Source organism: Polistes fuscatus, unplaced genomic scaffold, assembly GCF_010416935.1.
Source record: "Polistes fuscatus isolate 324 unplaced genomic scaffold, CU_Pfus_HIC Scaffold2, whole genome shotgun sequence".
Taxonomy (NCBI): domain Eukaryota; kingdom Metazoa; phylum Arthropoda; class Insecta; order Hymenoptera; family Vespidae; genus Polistes; species Polistes fuscatus.
Window position 1 is genome coordinate 11798192 of NW_025113096.1, and position 24684 is coordinate 11822875.

General features: G+C 30.3%; 2 protein-coding genes across 4 annotated transcripts; one reads left to right on the top strand and one right to left on the bottom strand.

Moving 5' to 3' along the window:
* Positions 1-2159: 2159 nt before the first annotated feature.
* Positions 2160-4629, bottom strand: LOC122516711. 2 transcript variants are annotated; one of them, XM_043634755.1, is made up of 6 exons: positions 4135-4629; positions 3590-4070; positions 3131-3485; positions 2760-3053; positions 2504-2660; positions 2160-2381 (listed from the first exon to the last, which is right to left on the bottom strand). In XM_043634755.1, exons 2-6 carry the CDS (start codon positions 3634-3636, stop codon positions 2257-2259), a joined length of 978 nt encoding a protein of 325 aa, XP_043490690.1. In that variant the 5' UTR covers positions 3637-4070; positions 4135-4629; the 3' UTR covers positions 2160-2256. The 2 variants fall into 2 exon arrangements, with proteins under 2 accessions (XP_043490690.1, XP_043490691.1); XM_043634756.1 differs by having other exon boundaries at positions 2760-2932; positions 3026-3053; positions 3590-4629.
* Positions 4630-4735: 106 nt separating this feature from the next.
* Positions 4736-24453, top strand: LOC122516708 (ubiquitin carboxyl-terminal hydrolase 31-like). Of its 2 annotated transcripts, XR_006303653.1 has the most exons (5): positions 4736-6136; positions 20426-20799; positions 20905-22318; positions 22410-22605; positions 22763-24453. XR_006303653.1 is itself a non-coding variant. In XM_043634744.1 (4 exons), the coding sequence occupies exons 1-4, from the start codon at positions 5219-5221 to the stop codon at positions 22530-22532; spliced, it is 2829 nt and encodes a 942-aa protein (XP_043490679.1). In that variant the 5' UTR covers positions 4736-5218; the 3' UTR covers positions 22533-24453. The 2 variants fall into 2 exon arrangements, 1 of the variants encoding a protein (XP_043490679.1); XM_043634744.1 differs by having other exon boundaries at positions 22410-24453.
* Positions 24454-24684: the final 231 nt, after the last annotated feature.

Sequence of the window (24684 nt, forward strand, 5' to 3'; positions counted from 1 at the left end):
AAGAAAGAAAGAAAAAAAACAAAACATAATATTTATCTCATATACATGAACCGTATTGTATTAAGTTTATGTTAGTTTATAAGAGCATACTTTGTAATTTAGGACAAACATGGATATTTTAGCGATTTTTCCTTATATTTAAATTAATTTACATGAATTAAAAAAAGACAAAAGAAATTTATATTATATTACATTTGTATAATAAATTATTTTATTTCAGTTTCCTTTTTTCTTTTGTTTCTTTTTTCTTAATCTCTCTCTTCATATATCCATATTGTAGTAGTTATTAAATAACATCAGAATATGTAACCATAATAACAGTACAATTTTGTGAGAGAACAGTGACTGCATTGACAGATCATTTCATTAGAATACTGTATTAGCAAATTGTATTTTTTTAATATTTTCGTAAGTAGCGAAATGAATAATAACTATATCAGTTAACAAAAAGGTTTAGTAGTACGATCAGTGTTTGTTCTACTATATTTGACTAATTGGTAAGAAATGATGGTATTGAATGGTCAAATTCGAAATTGTATATAATTAAAATAGTAAATAACACAGACGCCTTAATGGCCTTCTTAAAATGTCAGGTATCAGAGTCTTCTCTGGCAAAGTAGTATCAACTAGTGTATTCACTAAGAATTAGGATGTAACCAGGCTATATTAGGTTTTCCTAATAATATTCCTCCTGGTCCAAATTGTTACAAGCGAACCCTGTCTCCACTGACGGGTACTTACACGTAATTTGAAACTTTAAGTGCAGGATTATCCACCCTGATCAGTGGTAGAAAGGGTTGCTGCATTAAGAAATTTCGGATGATATTACCGGTCCAACGTGCTGGAGCATTTCCTTCATCCATTGTGTAGCATAGTCTGTGTGCAGTTTGGGTTCTTTTTCTCTCTTGAGAGTCAAGATCCTAAGAATTGCGCATTAGACATTACCCATCGCAGATTAACTTTAACATCACCCTGAGAAGTTGTTGCGACAGTGACATGCCTGATGTATTAGGCTATCTGGGCTGGAATGCAAAAGTCATCTGGAATTAAATTCAATAGACTTTCCTCATCAGTAAACCAATCTTCATAATTGATAGTTTTAACCATGTCAATTATGGCAGCATTAAGTACTCTGGTACAGACATGCATAAGTATATAGAATGATATCTCTTTACGAAGTTTTGGATTAAGCGTCTCTAGATCAGCATAGACACGCTCGACCATGGGAAGCTGGAAAAATCAAGATTTTTACTATAGATTCTTCTTTCTGACATAGTTGCTGTAAATTCCAAATTGGTCCAAAGGGGCTCTTCGATTAGCACTTTCGATTTGTTAGCGGTCAGCATTTTGGTTTTCGAAAACAATTGTGATCTTGGATGGGTTTTGCTCGGCCTTTTAAACATATTAGGGATTGTCCATAGCATAGTTTTCTACTGCTATTTTATTATTCCAGTCTCCAGCTTGTTCAGCCTTTTTGGAATTATAATCCCTCATTCTCTCTCTCTTTGTTATGCTCTATTTATCTTTTGTATTCCAAAGGAAGAAAATGTTTATGTTTAAATTAGTTTCAGATGTAAGTATAATGAATGAAATTAAAAAATTAGCCTAGATTGTATTGTAATATTTAATATTGCGATATATGAGCTCTTAAAAGTGTATTATGTGCGTATGTGTGAGTATATAAGATCTCAACTGCGCTTAGAAAAATCATTATGTAAACATACTAAACATTACATATACATACATACATATATAAATATATAAATATATATATATATATAAAATATATATAAATATATATTTTTATATATAGATATATTTATATTTAGCTCTATTATTATATTGTTAGATGGCATTGAAATAATATTGTATAGTAGAACTTGTTCGGTATAATTATATTGAATGGGCCAAAGATTTAGAGTATTCTTTTCCCCGATTAGCTTAACTCATTCGCTACCAGTTGTAGATATGCGACACACCAATGTCTAATTGAGATATCAACTTTACACATTTGCAACAAGAATTAAAGCGAAAAATAAGTTCTGCTGTTAGCGAGCGTGTTAAGGATAAATTACTGATAATTACTCTTACAATTAGTTTAGTTTCTTCTGAAAATTTTTATTTCTTGAATATTATTAAATTTATTATTATATAATTATTATAATAATTAACATCACAAATATTTATTATAGATAATTCTCATTTATTAAAAAAAAAAAAGTTAATGTAGTAAAAACTCTAAAAGTTAATAGTCTATTATAACTTATGGCAGGCACTTTCGTGTACTTTTACTCTCCATGGATAAAAGTTTCGTTTGCATTTACTACATTTAACAAATACTATACTCAGCTTATCCAAATCTACATTTTCTTGATTCAATTCTGTAAAAAATTAATATTATTTAAGTGTGATGATATACAGCTTGCTTAAGTGTATCACCAGTTATGGGACACTCAGATTTGGAAATATATTTAAAACGATATATACAATGCTAATATTTTACCTTCTGGAATGTTTTCTTTTGGTAAAATATTTTCGACTTTTTCTGAAGATGTTTCAATGATCGTAGAAACATTATAAGATTCGCTTTCCATACTGGTTCGTGGTGGTGTTCGTGGCAATTGACGATTAGGTTTCATAGGATCAAAATTTGTATCCACCTTTAAGAATACATTAATAATTATCTATCTTATAATTATAATAATTTTTAATGTTACATATATTTATTTTATATTTACTTAGAATAAAATTTTGTATACCTTAGGGATATCGTTTTCATCTTCGTCTCGTTGCTTAGTTTTCTTCTCTTTGATTAAGTTCTTTTTTACAATTCTTTTCTCAGAATCTTTATCGGAATCATAAGCTAATTGCTTTTTACTTTTAAAATTTATTTCTTCCATTTTAATGTTAATTGTGGCTTCATGCAATGTATCTGTAGGAGAGAATAAGTGCTGATGTATGGTTTCATCTTTCAAAGGTGCATTTTCTAAGTTTAGTGTTTGATCAAGTATTTTATTTTGCGTACTTTCCATATTCTCCTTATTTTCTAATTCCTATTATCATAAATAAAGTAAAATAAAATTAGTATCAGTAATATCTACATCGATAAAAATATGACAAATAAATTTACCTGATTTGTACAAGATTGATTGTTACATTTACAAGTCGGACCACATTTACGTTGATTCTTAACACAACCGCATACTCTGTTAGAACAATTACCTTTGCAAGAACAAGTTTTTTGATTCATTGTATTTTTCATTAATTGAGATTTTGTTGTCATCGAATTTTTGTTTATTCGTGGACTTTGTCTGGCACCCACATTAGTATTTGGTGATAAACTTTTAAAAGCTGCAAGATTATTATCGTCGACATGCTTTTTCAGAGTTTCATTTTCTACTTGCAATAATTTTAATTGTTCTTGCAAACGAGTTATCTCATCGTTTTGAATATCACACTGAATAGATTTAGATACTTTTTTTTTCCTGAAAATGAAATGCAATCATTATACATTAGAGCAGAATTTATGTTTTTGTTTTTAAATTTAATTATTAACATTGTTAAACTATTTTTATTTTCTTTATTTTACCTTTTATTCTGATCAGCTGGGTTTGCGTTCGTCTTAGTGCGTGGCATTTTTTGTCAAGAAATTATTTAACGTTTTAACGAAATGAATGCAAATAAAATATTATGACGTTCAAGTTAACTGCTCGGATACAAATGATCTTTCTGTTGCATGAATATTACTTCCTCAACAAAGTATTCAAATTATTATTAACTAAAACAAATCTTTTTCAAACAAATCTTTATTTACAATATGATATTATAATATCTTTTTTTAATTATCAAAATTTGTCATTTAAATTCGCTGTACGTGTACCCATTTTTTGATATAAAATTTGAATCTGAGTAAACGTTAAGTTCTCAGACTATAATTTGACGTATTCATTTAAATGCATCATCTAGCAACAGTCGAAGAAAACAGATACTCCGTTTGTGACTTCTATACTGACCAAGTATTATCGACGTAGCATGTACATCTTATCTTTTCATGATAATACTTACTAATCCTGTAACATTAAGCGGAAAAAAGTTGGCACATGGTCACTAGAACTAAGAAAAATGAAGATATACATTTAATTGCTCGCCATTTGCTGATTCGAAATCCATATGTTTTAAAATTTTTTATTAATTATTTAAGTAGTTATTGATAATTGAAAATGTGAAAATTTTTTGGTGTTATTTCTCAGTTTACCAACTTTACTTTTATTTTTTTCAAAGTGCGCATGCACCTTGAATTTGTGGTTGCGCATGCGCATAACATATAACCTCTTCATCGCAAAATATTACAAAATGTTAACAATTTTATTTCAACTTTCATTTCGATATGATAAAATGTAAAATCTAACATACGTAATTAGTGCAAATCACATTAACTTAGTATTAATTGCTGTAAAAGTTTATAAATAAAACGTGTTTTATTTCATTTTAGCCAATTCTTTAATAAGAAAATTTGTAATTTTTTTGTAGAATGAACTTGTTAAAATTTGACATAGGTTGCTTTGAGAAAATTTGGGTTTATCAAGGATGCCGAGAATAGAAAAAGTTAGAGAACCACTGCTTTAACCCAATTAACCTGATTGTGAGAGAGGTATCATACACAAACTTATCACTGATACGCTCATGCTAGGACATTGATACTCTGTTTTCCTTGTAGTTCATATTGCGTCCATATTTGTCGCTGAAATCTCGCACGCTTCCAACAAAAAGGTATGGCAACCTTAAGGTGGTCTTCAAAACAAGATTCGATTGTTAATATGAGTCTACAAGAATGAAACATTGTAATAAATAACGAATGTTCTTCTTTATCGACAAAGTAATCTGAACGCTCTTGTATAGTTTTAATTTCTGCCATAGATAGCGTCATCGTCGAGAAAGTAATTATTATAAAGAGTCATGTCTATTTTGAACTGTTGACTTGATTCGAGGGCGCTGTGAAATCGTGGAAGTTCGTGCGTTAAAAGGCAAATGGCCGGCGCAGCGCGTGCGAGCGGGATACGTGTACGACGACGAAGTACACATCGCGCTGTGTAGTTCGATGATGTGTAACGAGTAATGTTAAGTGTACGAGACGGTTAGTGAATACCGTGTAAATAAACGTGATGCGAGGGGCCTTACGTTCTAGGCCATGTAAGACCGGTCTGTTGGTAGGCCGGCGATGACCACTGAGAATCCCCCGAGCGCGGTGATGAAATCCGTGTCGGAGGGCGAGCTGGGCGTGGAAGAGGTTGTTAAATCATACGAGACCAAATCCCGAGACTCTAGCTCGAGGCTGAAGCGAACCTTCACGCTTCCGAGGAATTTATTTCTAAGTGCCACAAGAATGTCGAAGCGTCGAACGAATAAAAGTCGTGATTCTAAAGACGTTAGCAGCGCTGTCAGTGGAAAAGATAACTCTAAAAACAACGTGCAACAGCAACAACAGCAACAATATAATACGATCGATAACAGCATGCAGCAGAACGTGGGAAGATTGCACTGTGGAAATAACCAGCAGGCATACCATCAAGAGAAATCTGCCAGCAAGAAAGTATTCGTAATGTCATCCTGGAGGAAGTTTATTAAGATTATGCAACACATGTCGAACGTAGGTACGCAAAACAAAAGCTCTCACAGGGATGAGCTTGGCTCTAGTGCGTCTGATATTCGAGTGCCACCACCGAGACCAGCACACATTCCAGCGGACAGAGTACCCGGCGTTATAGGTCTGCGCAATCACGGTAACACGTGCTTCATGAACGCTGTACTCCAGTGTCTATCACACACGGACATAATAGCCGAATATTTCGTTCTTGACCAATACAAAGTTGATCTATCGCGACGTAATAAACTTAATTCGAAGAAGTACGGCACCAAGGGTGAGATTACCGAACAGCTAGCTTTACTTCTGAAAGCAATCTGGAGTTGCCAATATGACCCAGAAATGAGTACTGCTTTTAAGAGCGTTGTTGATAAATACGGTAGTCAGTATCGTGGTAATCTTCAACACGATGCCCAAGAATTCCTTCTCTGGCTCCTTGACAAGGTTCATGAGGATCTTAATCAAGCTACCAAAAAGAAGTACAAGATCATAAAGGTAAGTGTGAAAAAGGACCGTGACGATGACGATGCGTTCGTTTTGTACTTGCTTGTCCCTTACCCTTTCTCTTTTCCCCTAAGCCTACTCCTCCTTCTCTATGCTTGTAAGTTCCGTTCATTCGATATCTAATCATGCCACGTTCTCTTCTATCGTTGTCTCTTCATTTTTATTTGTCTCTTCTTATGTGTTTACACGTACTTATGTATCTTATGAGATACAGCTTCTTTCTACTTTTAAATTTGTTACGGAAACGTTCGTCTTGATCGTTCGATCGATAAATCTGTTTCATTCGCCATCTTATTTTCTTTCTGTTTGTTAAGCAACTTATTCCTTTTGGTATCGATCGATATATCTACTCTCGACTTATAACGCACGATCGCTTTCACGTGAAATTTTCGCATGGCGCGATGCAACGCCATTGGTCCGTTCGATGGTCGCGTGTCATTAAGACGTCACTGACGCGGGAGTTTCGCGCCAAATATTTATTTCCGAAACGATTTATTCTATCACGATTTTAAGATCTAACTACTATTAATATCTGTATATATATGTGTGTGTGTATATATTATATTTGATTTTTGTATTGTAAACATTTATAAAATTATAATATTATGATACTTCTATTGGCAATACAAGATTGAAGATACGGAGTTTTAATTCGAGAAGGATGGATTACTATCGATATGTATAATTATTTACTTCTAATATGTTTCATGGTCTCGTAATTTTGAATAATGCAATATTACAATGTTTCTATCGATTAGATGAATTTGAAGAAACGAAGGTTTCATTTGCATTTAGGTTTTGGTGTCTCAAAGAGAATGCATAATGAATAATAATCCATTGAAAATGTGTTATCGAAAAAATGCTTGCACGTAATCAAATGAAAGTATCGAAATTATATTAGGAGACAACTATGTTTTTTAGTTTCCTTTTGATAAGTTTGATTTTTCAAATATGCGAAGGTGGAATACATGTTGGTAAGATATTTTTAAGTTATTTATGACATGGTTGCTTAAATCAACCATACTATATAACTTGGTGTAATGGTTGTAACCTTACGCATGATTTTATTTATTGCTTCGAGAAATGGGAGAAGCTGGTTGGTTAGTTGATCGTTCTTGTGATATGTGTGTGTTGTGTGTTTGTGCGTGTGTTTCAGAGACTGTCGAGGCCTTAACCTAAATTTGTTTCACGTTCGAAAAGTATACGTGCTGGGATTTCTGAACGAAATCGAAGGAAATATACAAATGATTGACCGAGAAAAAAAATTGTTAAGACCTGTATCGATCCTTCGCACGTTTCTTTCGTATCCTTCAAAATGAATAAGAGAAATTTTATTATATTTATATATCTAGAGATCTATGTTTTTTGGCATAAATAATAATAATAATAATAATAATAATAATAATAATAATTAATAGTTAATATAGTTTCATAATTATATGTATATAGTAGAATTTTATGACTGGAGAATAAATATGATGACAAATTAAGAGAAATTGTAGCAAAAAAAAAGATAAGATGATAAAGGCACCATAAACTTTATTATTATTTACATTATTATAAAAGTTAATATTATTATTATTATTATTATTATTATTATTATTATTATTATTGTGCGCGTCAACTTTGTTATAATTATTATTAATATGTGTATTATTATTTGTGCATTTAATGTTTTTTTTTAATTTTATTTTATTGTTTTTCCTTATTCTTCTCTTATTTGATATGCATTGTGATCGAAAAATATTTTTTATTTATAAATAATATATTGTCAGTTATTACAAAATTTCGACTTTTTCGAAACATCTGAAGAAAAATAAGAAGATTCCATGTGAAAATAGTTATATCAGAAAAACTTGGATAAAGATTTCTTATCATTAATATTATTTGCATTCAAACATAATTTTCGTGTAGATCAATCAATATGTATAAATTCAAATTTGATTAGTAGGTGATATCGCAAGTTACAAAAACCCGTTTACATAATCAAGTCAAAATTTTAATTTGTAATATTTTGGAATAATACGAATCAGTATATCCAATATAAATACTATATTTTGATAAAAGAAATGTCACACACACACAAAATTTCCGATTAGTTTAGTTATATACTTATGAATGATTGTTTACGTTATCGTTATCATTTAACAAAATCTCTCGAATGGTTAGGAATTAACGATCGTTACGAAATAATTGGAATCCAAATAGAAACTTTTTTTATCCTTTTTTATACGTTAGTAACGCTTTTTAAAGCTGGTAATTATAGTTAGTAATTAAATCGAAAAATTTAACAAAAACAATAATTTATATTACAATAATTAATATTAATTTGTTAATAAAAGTATGTTAATTGTGTGACTTTTGATTAATCCACTGTCGTAATTACCAACACATAAAACTTATAATTTATAACAAAAATTGCCAATTTTAATTTGAAGATATAAATTTGATGTAGATACTTTTTCAAAAAAGATCCTCTTTTAATCTTTAATTAACATAAATGGAAAATAATGAAGCCTACAAATATATTTATCGTGATTATTTGCTTATTCTCGATGTATCATTCGATTTTTTGTAAATATCATTAATGAGTATTGTTCATTATTGAAATGATTTATTTGAATATGTATCAAAGTTCAGATCTATCGCGTCCAAACAAATTCTAATGACGTCAATTAAAAAAAAAACACACACATTACTTTTTCTCGATAATAATTATTCATTGTACATTGTCTTTTGATCGTATTCATTGATACAACTGAATTAATATGTATTTTCCTAATCGATCTTAATAAATCTATAAATTATGTCCAATGTAGTTCTTTTTTTTTTGATTAATACATTATCTCTCTTTTCGATTTTATTTTCCTATATTTTTCTGTTATTTCTTTCTGTACATCTGTATATCTCTTCTTCTGTATATAAAAAGAAAAGAAAAAATACTAATTAAATGTTACATATCACGCGTTAGGAGTAATACGCTTGTTTGGTCATTTGTATATTTATTCTCTTTTTTTTACGACACAATGACCATAATTACATTAACATCTTACATTGATGAGGTAAGAATTTGAGAGGAATGACTGCAAATGAGAAATGACTCATCGTTCCTTATCAAACAAAAACAATTACTTTTCTATGTAATTGTTAACTGAAAGACCGAGGAATTACTTTTTTTGAATTGTGAAACAAACTCATTGTTTAATTTCGTGAAAGATTTCGTGGAATTTTCAAATTGTTTCTCTAGTTTCACGTGACAAAAATGTACGGTAAGGAAGAATAATTTTTCGCATGAAATTAGAATTATTATTATTATTTATATTTAGCATTAATTACTTACAATTTATCTGGAATATTTTCTATCCCTTTTTTTTTTCCTTATAAATCTTATTCACGTGTTAAATATAAAAATTATAAAAATAAATTCTTACGTGAAACATTTATCTTATCGCATATTTCTTGCTTATTAGAATTATTTATTTAGCTTTAGATAATAAGAGAGCATTTTTTTAACCAAAGAAATCTTTAGTCCAGATCAAAAAATAACAATGAATTCTCGTAATCATTTTTCATCCATGTATTACATTCTTATCCGTATATAAATTTATTTATCTATTTATCTATTTATCTTAATTGTTTGTATGGTTCCTTTCGTCTTCGTTCTTGTTCAAGTTGCACGTAAGACGTTATCACAAATCGTTTTAACTTTCAACAACGTAGTTAGCCAGCTGAGCGAATCAGAGCTTTCTAATGCTTTCAAAATAAAGAAACCGAGAGATGCTCGCACCTTTCTTTCACTGGTTATCTTGCTCCACTGATTTGGAAAGTCATGAACATATGTTTGTACACCCGATGTATATGTACGTATACGATTTGTGTAGTTTCCTTGATAAGGAAAAACTATTTGATAATTATAAGTGGTAATTGAAATTTTTCATTAAAGATAAAAAGATAAGATAAGTTATGTACTCGCTTATTATTACTATTTGCATTTTAAAACGAATAATTAAATTAATTTTTTCTATTTTTTGGCATAATTCACTGATATAATTATCATTGGTATATTCTTTTCTTTTTTATTAATATAAAATAGTATCTTGATTAAACTGGCGTGATTAGAAAACAAATGACGCGAATAAATTTAAGCTTAATAGATAATCAAGAGACAAGGATGAAATTATTTAAAACACTGTTCTTCTATGTAATATGAAACTTTCTTCTGTTTTTTTTTTGCATTATAAAATAGTATTTAGATGTTCTTATATTTTTGTATAAATTTTGTATTTAAGTTTTTTTTTTTTTTTTTCGGCAAAATTTTCATGTATATTTAAATAGTGTTTTATTACAACACATCACGTTATTCTAAATATTATACATGGAGAAATGACAATATTTTGTGTTATGACATGCAGAAGTTATTATTTGCTATTTTCCAGTTAACTGTTGTGATTTTTGTAAAAGGTGTTGCTAAATTGTGTCATCAGAATGAAACGATAACATTAAATATTGCCATTTTTCTATGACGAATATGCTTAATCACAGCTAACCGGTTAATCGAGATCCTACTAAACGTATTATTTGCAATTAAATTTATATATATATGGATTCGTTTATAAATAAAATATTTCAAACGTTTCTTTTGTTTTTTATAATAAATATAACATTTTTATAATAAATATATTATAATTTTTATAAAAAATATAATTTATATTATATAATAATATAAATGTTTATAAATAAAACATTAGAAACAAAACATTATGTTATTAGTATACTTGAGATATAATATACATATATGTACGATATATTTTTTATAACAAAATTTTATATACGATATGTACGAGCTGCACAATATGACGATATTATTTATTTTTTAAGTGTGATATATATTTTGATTTCTTTTAAAGAAATATGAGAAAAATTGATTCGTTAATATGCAAATAATATTAGATTTTTGTAAGAAACAGATTCGAATGGAAAAAAAAAAATGGACATTTCTAAAACAGAAACCATGAAAAATATCCATTGAAATTCCATATACATTTCTTGCGCGTGTAAGAATGTGAAAAGGATGATAGTGAAAACCAAGTAGACGAGTACACTCGAGCACGTGCCAAAGGAGTAATATGCTGGCCTTGCGATAAGATCGTTATCTCCACTTTTAAAATTAGGATACTATCTTAACGAAGTTCCGAGATGCTGTCCCTGCTATTCTCTGATAGACAAAAAATTCAAAGGGAAGACAACAATTATTTTCAATTAAATTATACGCGAAATGTTATAATACTTATAAGCTTTTCATAAAGTGGTATGTTTTTATAATATCGTGTTTCATCTTAAACAATAAAACGAAATTAAGTTTGGACAATTGACAAGATAAAATAGTTTTTTTTTTTTCAGAATGTTTAACTTCCAAAGTAATTCATTTTATATATATATTTAAATATAATCAATATTTATAATAAAATATATTTATTAATATCGTATATATCTTACATAAAACAAATTTATACAAAATATAAAGTAACAATGTTAACTATGTTTGTGGATTTGTAGGTTAAAATTCAATAAACAAATTTGGCATTCAATAAGAATCCATTTCAAACAAACGTAAACGTGTAAAAATAATTAAGGCCGAATAGTAATAATAATATACCCGAAGCATATTTACATAACAACAAAATTATTTGTAAAAGAGCGAATAGTGCTAACTGGTTTTTGTCTTATTTGAACGGAACATGTTGTAACATCTATTTTATCTTTTATTTCTTCGAGATAAGCCTACCTGTTTATAGTGTTCTACAGTAGAGGCAAACAATTTGACCGAGATTTCATAGAGTCCCGATAAACGACGTGCTGCATCGTTTGAGATTCAACCTCCTTGCATTCTTTCAACCCTCCCCCTCATTCCCTCCTCCCTACTCTTCTTTCTAACACTGACTCTAATTCTTTACATTCGATATTTAACATTTCTTCGAAGAGATAATAATGGATGTGTTGTGTTATATCATCATTGTCGTAACAGAAGATTTACGATTTGCATTGATGTGAGTTAAGCTTGAATCAACAATAATGATTCCCCCTCCTTCCCCCTCCCTCGAAAAACTTTTAATGCGACAATTCCGAGAATTTGGTGGCATTTAAATAAATAACAATAAATTTATTTTGTTAATATGCGTTAGATTAATGTCACATATTAAAACATGTGAATTTTTGTTTTACTTTTACCTCGTTTTATCTGCCTATATTAATTTATCTACTTTATTTTACGTAATAAAGCCAAGGTCGGTCTTTACTTTTTCACGTTTGTCGCGAATAGTCACGTGGAATGAGATTTTTTGTTATTATGGTTTTTTTTTTTCCTTTTTCTTTTCTTTTTTGTTAGTTTTAGATTTCACCCCCCCAGTAAAATAACATATTTAATATAACGTATGAAAATAATTATTTTTTCAATAATAGAATAATACTCTTCTTCGTCAGTAAGAAGAAACCATTAACAGTGTTCTCCCGTTACGGTTGCTTATGTAACGTGGTAAAATGAGCAGCTTGCTGCTTCCAATATGCTCAGCTTCTAATCGAATTATGTCTTTCTCTCTCACTCAACGGAATGACAAGTCAGGGAGAGTGAGAGAAAAAGAGAGAGAGAAAAAGATTAAGATATTTAGTATGATTCATTCGAAAAATATCTTCCGATGAAAAATATTGAATTCGATACACTAACAATAAGTCTCGTGTTTTAAAACAAAAACATAATTATCGAGTTTCCTTTTTTTTTTCTTGTTTTTTATTTTTCTGTATATATATCTTTCTTTATAATATTAGAAATACATAGGTATTTAACATTTTTTGATTGCATGAACAAATTCTGAGCAAAACGTCCAATTGTGTATTATTGTTGGAATATTTTCTCGAAGTTTCATTGTTCTTTTTATTAGAAATATCTACAATGATAAATTGTGTACTTTGTCCCTGGTATATTTGTTTTCGATATCTCATCAGAAATGTATTACTATTTTAATTTTGCCGTTCGAGATGAAAGAAAATCATCCATCTAATATATTGTTACATGTCGCTAATGACCTTGTTGTTGATGCGACTATAAACTGGTAATAAAAGAAGAAAAAAAAGAAATCATCCGTTGCATCGTCGATAATCCAAGAAATGTCATTTTACGATTTCATTCTGTTTCTCGATTAACCTTGAAAGCTATACCTGTTGTATTTCTGGTTGTGTGTGTAGTATATGTGTCTATGTAATATATGCACGCGTTCTTTCATTTATCAAGTATTACCATTACTATTATCATTTAATGAAACACAGCTGTTTAAGGCTATTTTTATCTTCTTTTTTTTTTTTCTTAATATTGTTGATTCAATCTTAATACGTATGTATGAAATCGAATTAAATTCATGAAGAAGATCGAATTTGGATATCAAATTTAAACAAATTGATTTAGTGATTGATTTCGAATAAAAAATGAAAAATCGTGTATCAAAGGAAATTTCGTATTAACAAATGCATATATATATATTACATATACATATAAATATATATGTGTTGGAGAAGATAATATTGAGTAATGGCGAATAAAAAAGAGAATAACAAAAAATATGCAATTCAACGACGAATGTACGAAGCTTTGAGTTATTGGTTGAATAGTAACGTTGCACAGATTATGTCGGGTGGCGCCAGTAGCGTAACAAAGCCTTGAATGGGGCCATCGAGTACCTGTAATCTCATCATTTTAATTCCTGTAGGCGTTATTTGAATTACAGTATTTTCATTATATATATATAATATATTAATTAATAATAATAAAAAATTAAATAATAAAAAAATAAAATAATAAAAAAAAAATTAATGAATAAAAATAATAATATATTAATTATAATATATATATTTATATATTATCTTAGAGATTTTTAATTGTTCCGCATTTCATTACGTGATTTGTTGAATTTTCTTAAAAACAAATTTTTCAATTTTTTATTGTCAGTAATAATAATTATAAATAAATGAGAAATTTAAAATGAGCCAAAAAATAAAATTGAGAATCATTAACACACAATCTTTAGTATTTTTATTATTATCTGTTAGTATTGCAAATATTATATATATGTATACTAAAGAGTGGGTTGAAAAATTGTGAGCCTCAACAAAAAAGAAATATTTTTTTTTTCAAGTAAAAGTTAGTTTGTCCGACAAAAATCTTTTCGATGTAGTGTTCCAAATTGTTCAATCCTCCTACGTACATATGCCACTCATTTGCCAAATCGATTAACTCCATAAAACAAAAATTAGAAAAAATTGATGAAGTAATATGATTGAAATTGAACGATCATAAAAATTGTTTTCATTTAATGGTCTTAAATGTAATCATTGAAAATTGATTTTAAATATAAAAAATTAAGTATCAATGAAGTGCTATAATAAAAATTTGAACAAATTCAAAAAGTAGAATTAACCGATTTGGCCTGTGAGAGAGAGAGAGAGAGAGAGAAAAAAAACGGTTCATATAATTATTTAATTATTATATATATTAAATATTTCTTTTATTACAATAAGTATTAAATCTTCAATATTTGTGAAAAGAAGGAAAATGATCAAAGATTCGATAAATTAAATGAACATAAATATATTATCAGAAAATATTAGAATAATATACAATATTATTATTATTATTTCCAAGAGACACGTGTATGCATGCGAGTAAGTTTGTTCATGAGAGAATCATGCAAGACCTTCGATTTCTTTTCTCAATGTCTTCTCTTGTTTGATCGTACACACCACCGGTGAGAAAACGTTTGAATATTGATCGAGAAAGTTGTATAAAAAATGAAGAAGGTTCTTTGACATATAGAAAACTTCTCTACGAAAAGTTTATTTCCTTTATATTTTATTTTCATAGTACTGAAGGTAGGGGGGAGGAAAGGGTAGGTAAAACAGTTCGTAGATAGGATCTTAAAGCTCGATGAGATTTTCAAGGCCAATTTGATATTCAGGATCGTAAAACTTCAAAAATTTACAAATTTGTTGTTTATCCTGATTATATTTTGCTACTTTTAAATTTCCTCGTTTGAATAACTATTATAATATGCGTAGGAAGAACGAAGGTAAGTGAGAAAGACATGTCCACTATTCACGCTTCGAAGAGTTTCTGGTTACGGTCGTCTCGCTTCTGCTAGCACGACCTTCATCGTCTTCTTGTTGGTAATGCTGAATCATATCTCCCCGTTGTATTAATTATCCTCGGCTCTAATTATCCTTATGAGGATATTTCTTCAAAACGCGTGATTCATAGTACACGGAGAAAGAATATCGTTTATCAATATTTCTTAATTTTTTTTCTTGTTCTTTCTTTTTTTTTTTGACAACTTAAAACATTGCATGCTAAGACCGATTATCATTAGACGTATTATTCTTTTTTTTTTTATTGTCAATGTATTTTCATTATATTGTTAGGCGTACTATAATCGTTTAAAATTTAGCGAATATTAAACGTGGGTTATTTTTATATAACAAACGTTCGAATGTACGCCATTTTCGTTTTTAATATTTGTATTTAACGTTAACAAACAGATATGATTTAAAACTAAATTTATCACGCGCGGATAAATGATTGACGCGTCCTGTAATTTGTAAAAAAAAAAATGTGTCATTTGTAATTTTCTGTAATTTGTGATATTCTATGAGATGTATGTTATTTTTTAAAGCGGTCATTTGACCACTCACGGTAGGAATAGGTATACATAAAATATCAGTCGATAGGTTTAGCGTTAAACATTAAGGTCTATAATAAAGGGTCTCAAAAAACAAAATCTTTCAAGCCCTTGTATTTACTGTATACTGTATAAATACGACGGCTTCTCTCCTTCTTCCGCACTTTCAAATTCCGGATGTTCATGTTCGTGTTTATGTTTACAGCTTTGTTCCTCCTGTTGTGTGTGTATGTGAGTGTGTATGTATGGTTCGTCGGCTCCAAAGAGATTAATTTAAAATTATGAATCGAGTGCGGGGGTGATGCGATCGAACAGGAGTTAGTTATGTAAAATAATGTTTACTACGAGCTCGAAAGTTCCTGTCTTTTGTTTCGCGATACAACGCATGCTGAATTCAAGATTGACTTTTTCTCCGTGTATCTCTCTCTCTCTCTCTATCTCTCTTTCGTTTGCAAACTTGTTGCGTCTTTTATCACTTCATCAACAGGTCCTACGAAACTGCATATTTACGATCGTTATATCGCTGCACGTAAAAACTTATTAAAGCAATAAATAGGAATTAGGTACGGATCTGTTCTCGTAAATATCGATTGTAAATACCTTATCGTAAAAAGTTCTTTGAATTTCAAACTGATAATAAATGTTCCGAACGATTCCAATTAATTTCATAAGATAACCCGATCGATTAATATGTATGTATGTATATATGCTATCGTAAAAGATCGAAATTGGAGAATGTCAAAATTCGGGTGGTGAAATGACAACACATATCAAATGCATCGGTGAAAGATCGAATATTTGGGTTTATTCTTATACATTAATATTTCGGATATATACCAAGCGACTATATGAATCTTACATTCTCCAATTTCGATTCTTCATGGTAACATATACGCACAAACATATTGCATATATATACGTAATGGGTTGAAAAGTTTGAAAACTAATATGGAAACAATTGTTTTCGATCATACTTACTTTTATTTTTCTATATAGTCTCAAAACGGGGAAAATAATAGGTTCTGAACTTTTCAATTCACTCTCGTATATAAAACAATATATGTATTATATTATAGCATACATGTAATTAATATATATATATATATACAAAGTTGTATGTGGCCCAATCTTGCTTACAAAAGCTCGGTACGCGTGCACCGACATGACATTGGTTAATTGTAAACTACGAATCCGCTACGAGCAGTTACATCGTGTGTAAGCATTGAAAATGATTTCCTGCAACTGACTCGTTGATACTTCCTTTCGGCGGCGGTACATGCCGCAATTACACTCGTCTCCTCCTATTTCATTTTTTCCTCTCTTTTTTACATATACATATATATCAGGAAATTTCATTTTACGGAAGTACACGGATATTTGCACGAATGTGATAAGATATGGGGAGTATTCTTCCGTTAGAGGAAATAAAAATCTATTTGATTCATAACTTCCGAAATTCTAAATTTAGCTTTAAGGTAAAAGAAAAAAATTCATATAAGAACAAGAAAAAGAAAAAGAAGAAGAAGACGAAGACGAAGACGTCATTGTTGAAATGTCACCTGCTAACCGTGACCTTCGTTCTGGATATTAGAGTTATATGACGTGAGTTTCCGGCTCGTAGATATTACGTTCCTGGGATATAACTACTCTTCCATTAGAAATACGAGTAGACTCTGGAAAGCAGGACAAACTCTATTTGAAGGTCATGGAAACTTAGCCACGGCCAGACTCTTTTGATTTGATTAAAGGAAGCCAGCGTGTGTATCGTACGTGGCAGCTATAGATAGATCTATAGATAAATAGTTAGACAGATAGAATCCTCTTCTATATATCCAAGTAGTATGTTATAATAGTATGCAGCATGCAGTATATTAGTTGTCGTCGACTTGTATCAAGATATCGCGGGGTTTACGACCGTCTACAGCCTTCGTTCCTTCATACGTATCTACATAACTATGATTCTAGTTGCTTGTACTATTAAGATCAACGCACGGCGCTCTCTCTTCTATTTTAAACGAATTCTAAGAATGCTAAATGCCTTACCACGTTGAATACATTTAGAGAAGACCTATCTATACTTCTTTTCAATGTTTATCGAAACTTTCGATAGATGTCGCATTCTTATGACATCTAAATAAAACTTAGGCTACCCAATACAATTATCTTTAATATTTTATTATTAGAAAATTAGAAATATAGTTTTTCTTCTCCTTCCCCTCCTTCTTTTTATTTTTCTTTCTATCGTATTAGTTTCATTGATCTCTCTCTCTCTCATGCAATTTTCTTGAATTTATCTTTATATTCATCCGTGATTATTTCGCCGCCATTGACAGATTGTATCAAAGATTGTTAATTTTATGTAAATTTTTCTTTTTTTTTTTTTCAACGCGTTAACTATCCAGGTCATGTAGAATTTATATGAGCAAATAGAATATTGTTTGCGTTTCGTCTCGATTCTTTTTTATCGATCTGATACGCACAATTTTCTTGCGCTCTTGTACTTCTAATTAAACGATAAGAAGATATCTGACTAATGACGTAGATATATAAGTATATATACAATGGTTCGTTTTGATGAGCTCATAAGATATAATATGTGTCGTATGTAACTTCTTACAAAGAGAGAATAATACGTCTATGATTATTTGGTAAAAATAAATTTTGTATTTAAAAAGAAACAAAATTAGAAATGAAGAAATAATATTTTGTATCCGTAATATATATTAACGTTTAGATAGGAATATCTGAATCATAAAAAAAGACTTCTGTGAAACGTAAAGAATATATAAATATTGATGAGGCCACTGATAAGGAATAAATTAGCATTGCCCGCGAAATTCCAGTTAGTTTTGCTAAACCTGTCATAATTACGGTCTTCGTGTTTTGTTGACCAAGGAATAAAAGCACGTATATAGTATACGTATTAATATTTGTTAGTCGTGATTAAATATCAAATTTTTGTAATTAAGACTATAGATCAATATTGGATGATTCATTTATCTTTTTATTCTTTTTTCTTTTTTTTTTTTTTTTTTTTTCTTAACAGAGAAAAAATTGTCGAACAAACGAAACGTCTCGTATTTATTGATTTTTTTTTTACTTTTCTCTTCTCTTATAGTCGTCCAACTTCGTAAAAAAATATACCGAAAGATCTTAAGATTTTTGTGTACGTACGAGATGACTATGCAAGCATAAGACGCAGTTTCAATAACGTGGGTTTGTTCTACCGTTTTCTCCATCTCTAAGAAATTCTCTCGTAGGCAGTGTAGGAGCCAGGAACTCTTCGTGTTCGAGGAAGCGTAGTTCTTCTTCATCTTGTGTATGTAGTCTCTCTCTCTCTCAGACAAAAAAAAAGAGAAGAAGAATATCCTTCCGGCGAGACGGTCTTTATAAATAGGAGTTCTAGAAATAGTCTTTCGCTTTATTTTCATTTTCGAACTATTATAGCCAACGAACGTGCGCTTAGAGTTCATGTTACTTCCTAATCCTTGTGAAAACTAAGTGATAAAATAAATAATGAGTCGAACGTGTTACTCCAAAAATGGATTCTACTTTTATCTTATTGTTAAAATAACAAAGATAGAAAATGTGGACTTTAAATTGTTCAACATTTAGAAGATTTTTATTGAAAATATGAAAAGAAAACGTAATAGTGTATAAATCGAAGATATTATTTTATGATGATAAACGGTTTATCTAATTGTAAGATAAATTCAACTAAATAATATAAAAGACAGAAAAAACATAAGTCTTTAGTGGTAAAATAAATTCTTACAAGATAACAACAAGAACTCAAGGATGCCTGCAGCATTGAAAAATTTTCATAAAAGCATTCGGTGGACAAAAATGCAGACTGAATGTCTCGTTAAGATGGTGTTTTTATTTTAATAATTATCGAGAATGAAGTCTACAATAAATAATTAGTATATTTTTAAAATCTTTGTTTCACCTCTTCTCCTTAGAATAAGAAATTCTAATTATTCTTTGAAGTAACCATATGAGTAATGTGGCCTTTGAAGTTCAATTAGTTGCACAAAATACAATTTGTTCAGAACCATTTCGTAAAAGAGGTATAATTATGCTGAGTTATGTTGCATAAAAATGAGGACTCTTAGAAATAACGCATAACTATACATTCAAAAATGAAGTAATTTGCAATTCTTAATTAAGAGCTTATAATCAATACAAAATTATTATTCTTTTGGTACTTTACATTTGCACTGACTACAAGTGTTTTATTGGAACTTGTTACACACGTATAGTTGAACTTACGTAATCGTAATTAGCACACACACACATTGTGTATCATTTATTGTTCCCTGACAATGAGATCGATAATTAACTTATATCCTTTCTGATAATTAACTATACTTTAGCAAAAATAGCTTAAATTTCCTTTTATCAAATTGTGTTTTTAATTAGACAACGCAACCGCGAATTTGTCGAATGAGAAACATCTACAGTATGCGGAATCAAATCCTGATTATTATTATTTTATTATTTTTTTAGAAATGAATTTATTCATTTTACTAACGATCATTTTTATCTTTTCTGTTCTCAGAATTCTTTTGGCAGACCCGACGACGTCGTAGCTGCTGAAACTTTAGCGAATCACCTTCGTTGTAACAATTCTTTCGTTCATGCTGTATTCCAGGCACAATTTCGATCTAGTCTTACGTGTCCAAGATGTCATCGGCAATCAAATACGTTCGATCCATTTCTTTGCGTGTCGGTACCAGTTCCACAAAATCACCGGCAAATGAATCTCTTTGTAAACGTTCTCTACACGTCTCAACAACCAAGACAAGTTAAGATTGGCGTCAGCGTGAATCAAGCTGCGAACGTGAGGGAACTAAGAGAAATTTTAGCAAGTGATACTGGCATTGAAGAGAATCATATGTTGCTGACTGAAGTTCATGACGAAGGATTTCATAGGTACGGTTTTTTTTAACTTAACAAATTAATATGTAATCAGTGTGTGTGTGTGTATGTATATGTGCATTTGTTTAACTTTAATATTTTTCTTTTTTGTTTCATTAGGACATTCTCCGATTGCCAACCATTGTCTGTGATCACAGAAAACGATCCTCTTTATTGTATAGAACTACCACAGTTGAAGGAACCTGCTGAACAGGCATATATTTTATTGGTATGGATCAACGTTCTTGTAAAGGGTGACCTGAGGCAACGCTTTGGTAGCCCTTACACAATGCAGGTTTCTCGGGAGACCTCTTACGAGGATCTCCAGAAACTTTTGCTCAAGGAAATGCATAGTACCTTGACCGATGATGTCTTAACATCCAGTCAAAATCCAGGATTATTTAACATTCGTGTTGCTGATCCAGCAGCAACACCTATTCAAGACGAACATCCTTGCATCGATCCTTGCGTTGAACATCCACTTTATACGGAACAAATCGAACAAGCATTAGCACTCTGTGCCGATGATTCCGGTCCTCAACATGTTAAATTGATTCTCGAATGGGACGAGGCTACGAAGAATAATATCATTCAAGATGATAGCGATCAGATCGAAGAGCACGCCAGTGTGAAACAATTGAAGACTAATTCAGAGTTAGGCGGTGCGGTCACGCTCGAAGAATGTTTTGATCTTTATACAAGAGCAGAGACGTTAGGAGCCGAAGATGCTTGGCATTGCCCATATTGTAATAAGAAGCAAGAAGTCGTGAAGAAGCTAGGACTTTGGTCTTTGCCTGATATCTTAGTAATACATTTGAAAAGATTTCGTCAACAATCGAAACAAAGATCGACATCGAAATTGACAATGCTCGTAGATTTCCCACTTTATGGTTTTGATATGACTCCTCATCTTGCTCATAGCGGAGTACAAACACATAATAACGTTCCTACCCTTGGAGGCTTAGGTTGGTCTCCATGGAAAAAGCCAAGGCCACGACATCAAAGTATTCCCAAATACGATGAGAATGTTTATGATCTCTATGCTATTTGTAATCACCATGGGCAAGATCTTCAGGGTGGTCATTATACCGCATTTTGTAGAAATCCATACGACACTCAATGGTATTGCTTCGATGATACAAGAGTCGAAGCTGTAAATGATACGAATCTTATAACGAATGCAGCTTACATGTTATTTTATCAACGAAGAGGATTGACTAGTAATTCTACTGGAAATTCCTCAGCGGCCTCGACAAGTTCGGCGGGCTCGGGACTAGATCATTGGGTCTCTAAGATGCCACCGTTTTATTTTAATAATAAAACTAGTTGTAACGTCACGAATAATAAACAAAGTAAGTCGCAGGAAATATTGTGCCAGGAAAAAATTGTTGAAGAGAAGAATATGAATAATTTTAATAGAGGCTCTCGTAATTATGCAACTCTACAGCCAAAGAAGCGAAACGTGGCAACCGAAACGGATGCTGGAAATATTGATCATTGCTCGGATGATGAAGCCCCTTGTAGAAGAGAATGGGTAAATATTTATTTATATAAGTCAATATATATTTTGATGTAAATGTTTTGTAACAGCTACATGTGTCTTATATTATTCGTTTAATTTACAGGCTTCACCGAAACCCGTTAGGAAAACATCTTCTATCACGTTGACGCCTCATGTACCAGTAGCAATAATTCAAAATTCTAATAGTAATCCAGATACAACGGTGATCCATGAATCAACATTGTAACATACAATGTAAGCCAGATTTTGTCTGGCTTCGAGCGTCGTTTAATGTTCAGTGCCTGGAATGTTGTATGCTCGTGAGTTTCATTAGAAAATGATTGATATAACAGAAGACTATTTGATAGAACTTAATAAATACATATTTAAATTCTTTGTTAAGAGAGTGTTCGAGATGAATGATAGGTGTCCTAGAAGATGAACACTACTAATCTTTCATTCTGAATTTATATACAGTGCTTTTTCGTACAGAAGTCGCGAAAGCTGTGAGGGATCTCAAGAGTTCTGCTCTTCTTTTTTGATGTTATTTCTACAATCTTCTATATAAAGAGTTTGAGAAAAAGAGTGTGGGTTTTTCAAATGGACAAAATGTCAAGCATTAGTGATTTTTGTATTTATAATAATAATAATAATAATAATATTAATAATTATAATAACGTTTGTATACAGTTCGCGTGAAATGTATTATATACAGTGTAATTATTATTAGGATAATTTTTCAAAATTGTTGTTATATCGCGTTTCAAGAACTGCAACAACAACAACAAGAAAATAAGAAAAAGAAATAAATCCCTCTTATAAGTCATTTACCATTTATACTTAGATTTTCAATACGATAGATAATAGAAACACATGTATGTCCAAAAAGAATGAAGAAAATTTTCCTAAAGCAATTTTATGTAATTTCGAATCGTAGTGCATATATGTGATAGCCATAAATGCGATCTCGTGTATGATAGTCTCATATCACGTTATCATAGGATGAAAATTTGACAATAAGAGGATTCTGTGTGCCACAGAATTCATTTATTACAATCGTTTAATTTCTTTATAAATCTTTCCTGGACATAATGTGTAAATTGCTGAACATTGCTTTTGAGTCTGTGCTTAGCTGTAATATTTATATTATATTTGTAATATCCACTAGTGGCCTTAACTCTGTAATTATCTATCGATGCATCATTATTTGCAATCATATAAACATAATCAATTTCTCTGAGAATTTTATATTAGATACCTCTAGATTATTATTTTATAAAAGCCATTAGGCAATTGTAAACTTTAAATATCATTTTGCCGATAGGCCAATTTGTAACTAACTTCAACATCATTTTGCCGATATATATATATATATTCGTCGTTTATTGAGAAATATTTTATACTTCCGGTCATAATTCGAGTTCTTCCAACGACTGGCCAAACAATCAAGTATCAATTATATCGAAAGAAAATAATTCTCGGCAAAATAACTACTTTTCTCCGGACGACGTTAAAATAATCATTTCTTTTATATGTAGTTATTTTTAATTCCTTCGTTGTTTAAAAATACTCTGTCCTCCTATTTTTAACGATCATTCCAAATAGTCGTTTAGTACGGAGCAAAGGAGAGTAAAAATTATGAAAGTGAGAAAAAGATATATATATTTAAATATATGTATGTATGTAGGTGTGTGTATATGCGTATATGTATATTACAGATTCGTATATTCACACACGCACATAACTATAGTGAGTGAAAAATATTTAAGTTATTTTAAAATAACATTTATAACTAGTCACACATATTGTGGACAAAGGTAGCAATTGCGCGCGTCACTAATGTAGAAAACATAAAAGAATAATATTATATAATGAAGAATAATGTATTCAGAAATGGAACAATGAGATTGACTATTGCTATCTATAATTATTATGATTTTAGAAGTTGTGTATTCATGTTAACCGACTGAGGGATATTTATAATTATTCATATTATTGCTATAATTTTGTTAAAATAAATAGAGAATATATATGTACAGTAGGGTATGCCATTCCATTTTAAGCACGCTATATTTTTCTGCGTTCTACAATTTATCTTAAACTCTCTTACACCTTTTTCTCTAGACACAACCGTAGCACGATTATTACACGTTATAATGAAAAGAAAATTGTGCTTTCTTTCGATAATTTGTTACGTAACTACGATTCTTTATACTTTCGAATATGTTTTCACGAGGAAAAAAAGGAACAAACAAAAAATTGCATATCCATGCGGATTGAAAAGAAAAAGAAAACGGCAAAGAAATTTAACCAAATTTTTCGCTAGTCTAATATTCTTCTGGTATAAAATGTGACAAAAAATATAAAAATGAATTCGTTACGAAATGAATTGAAAATAA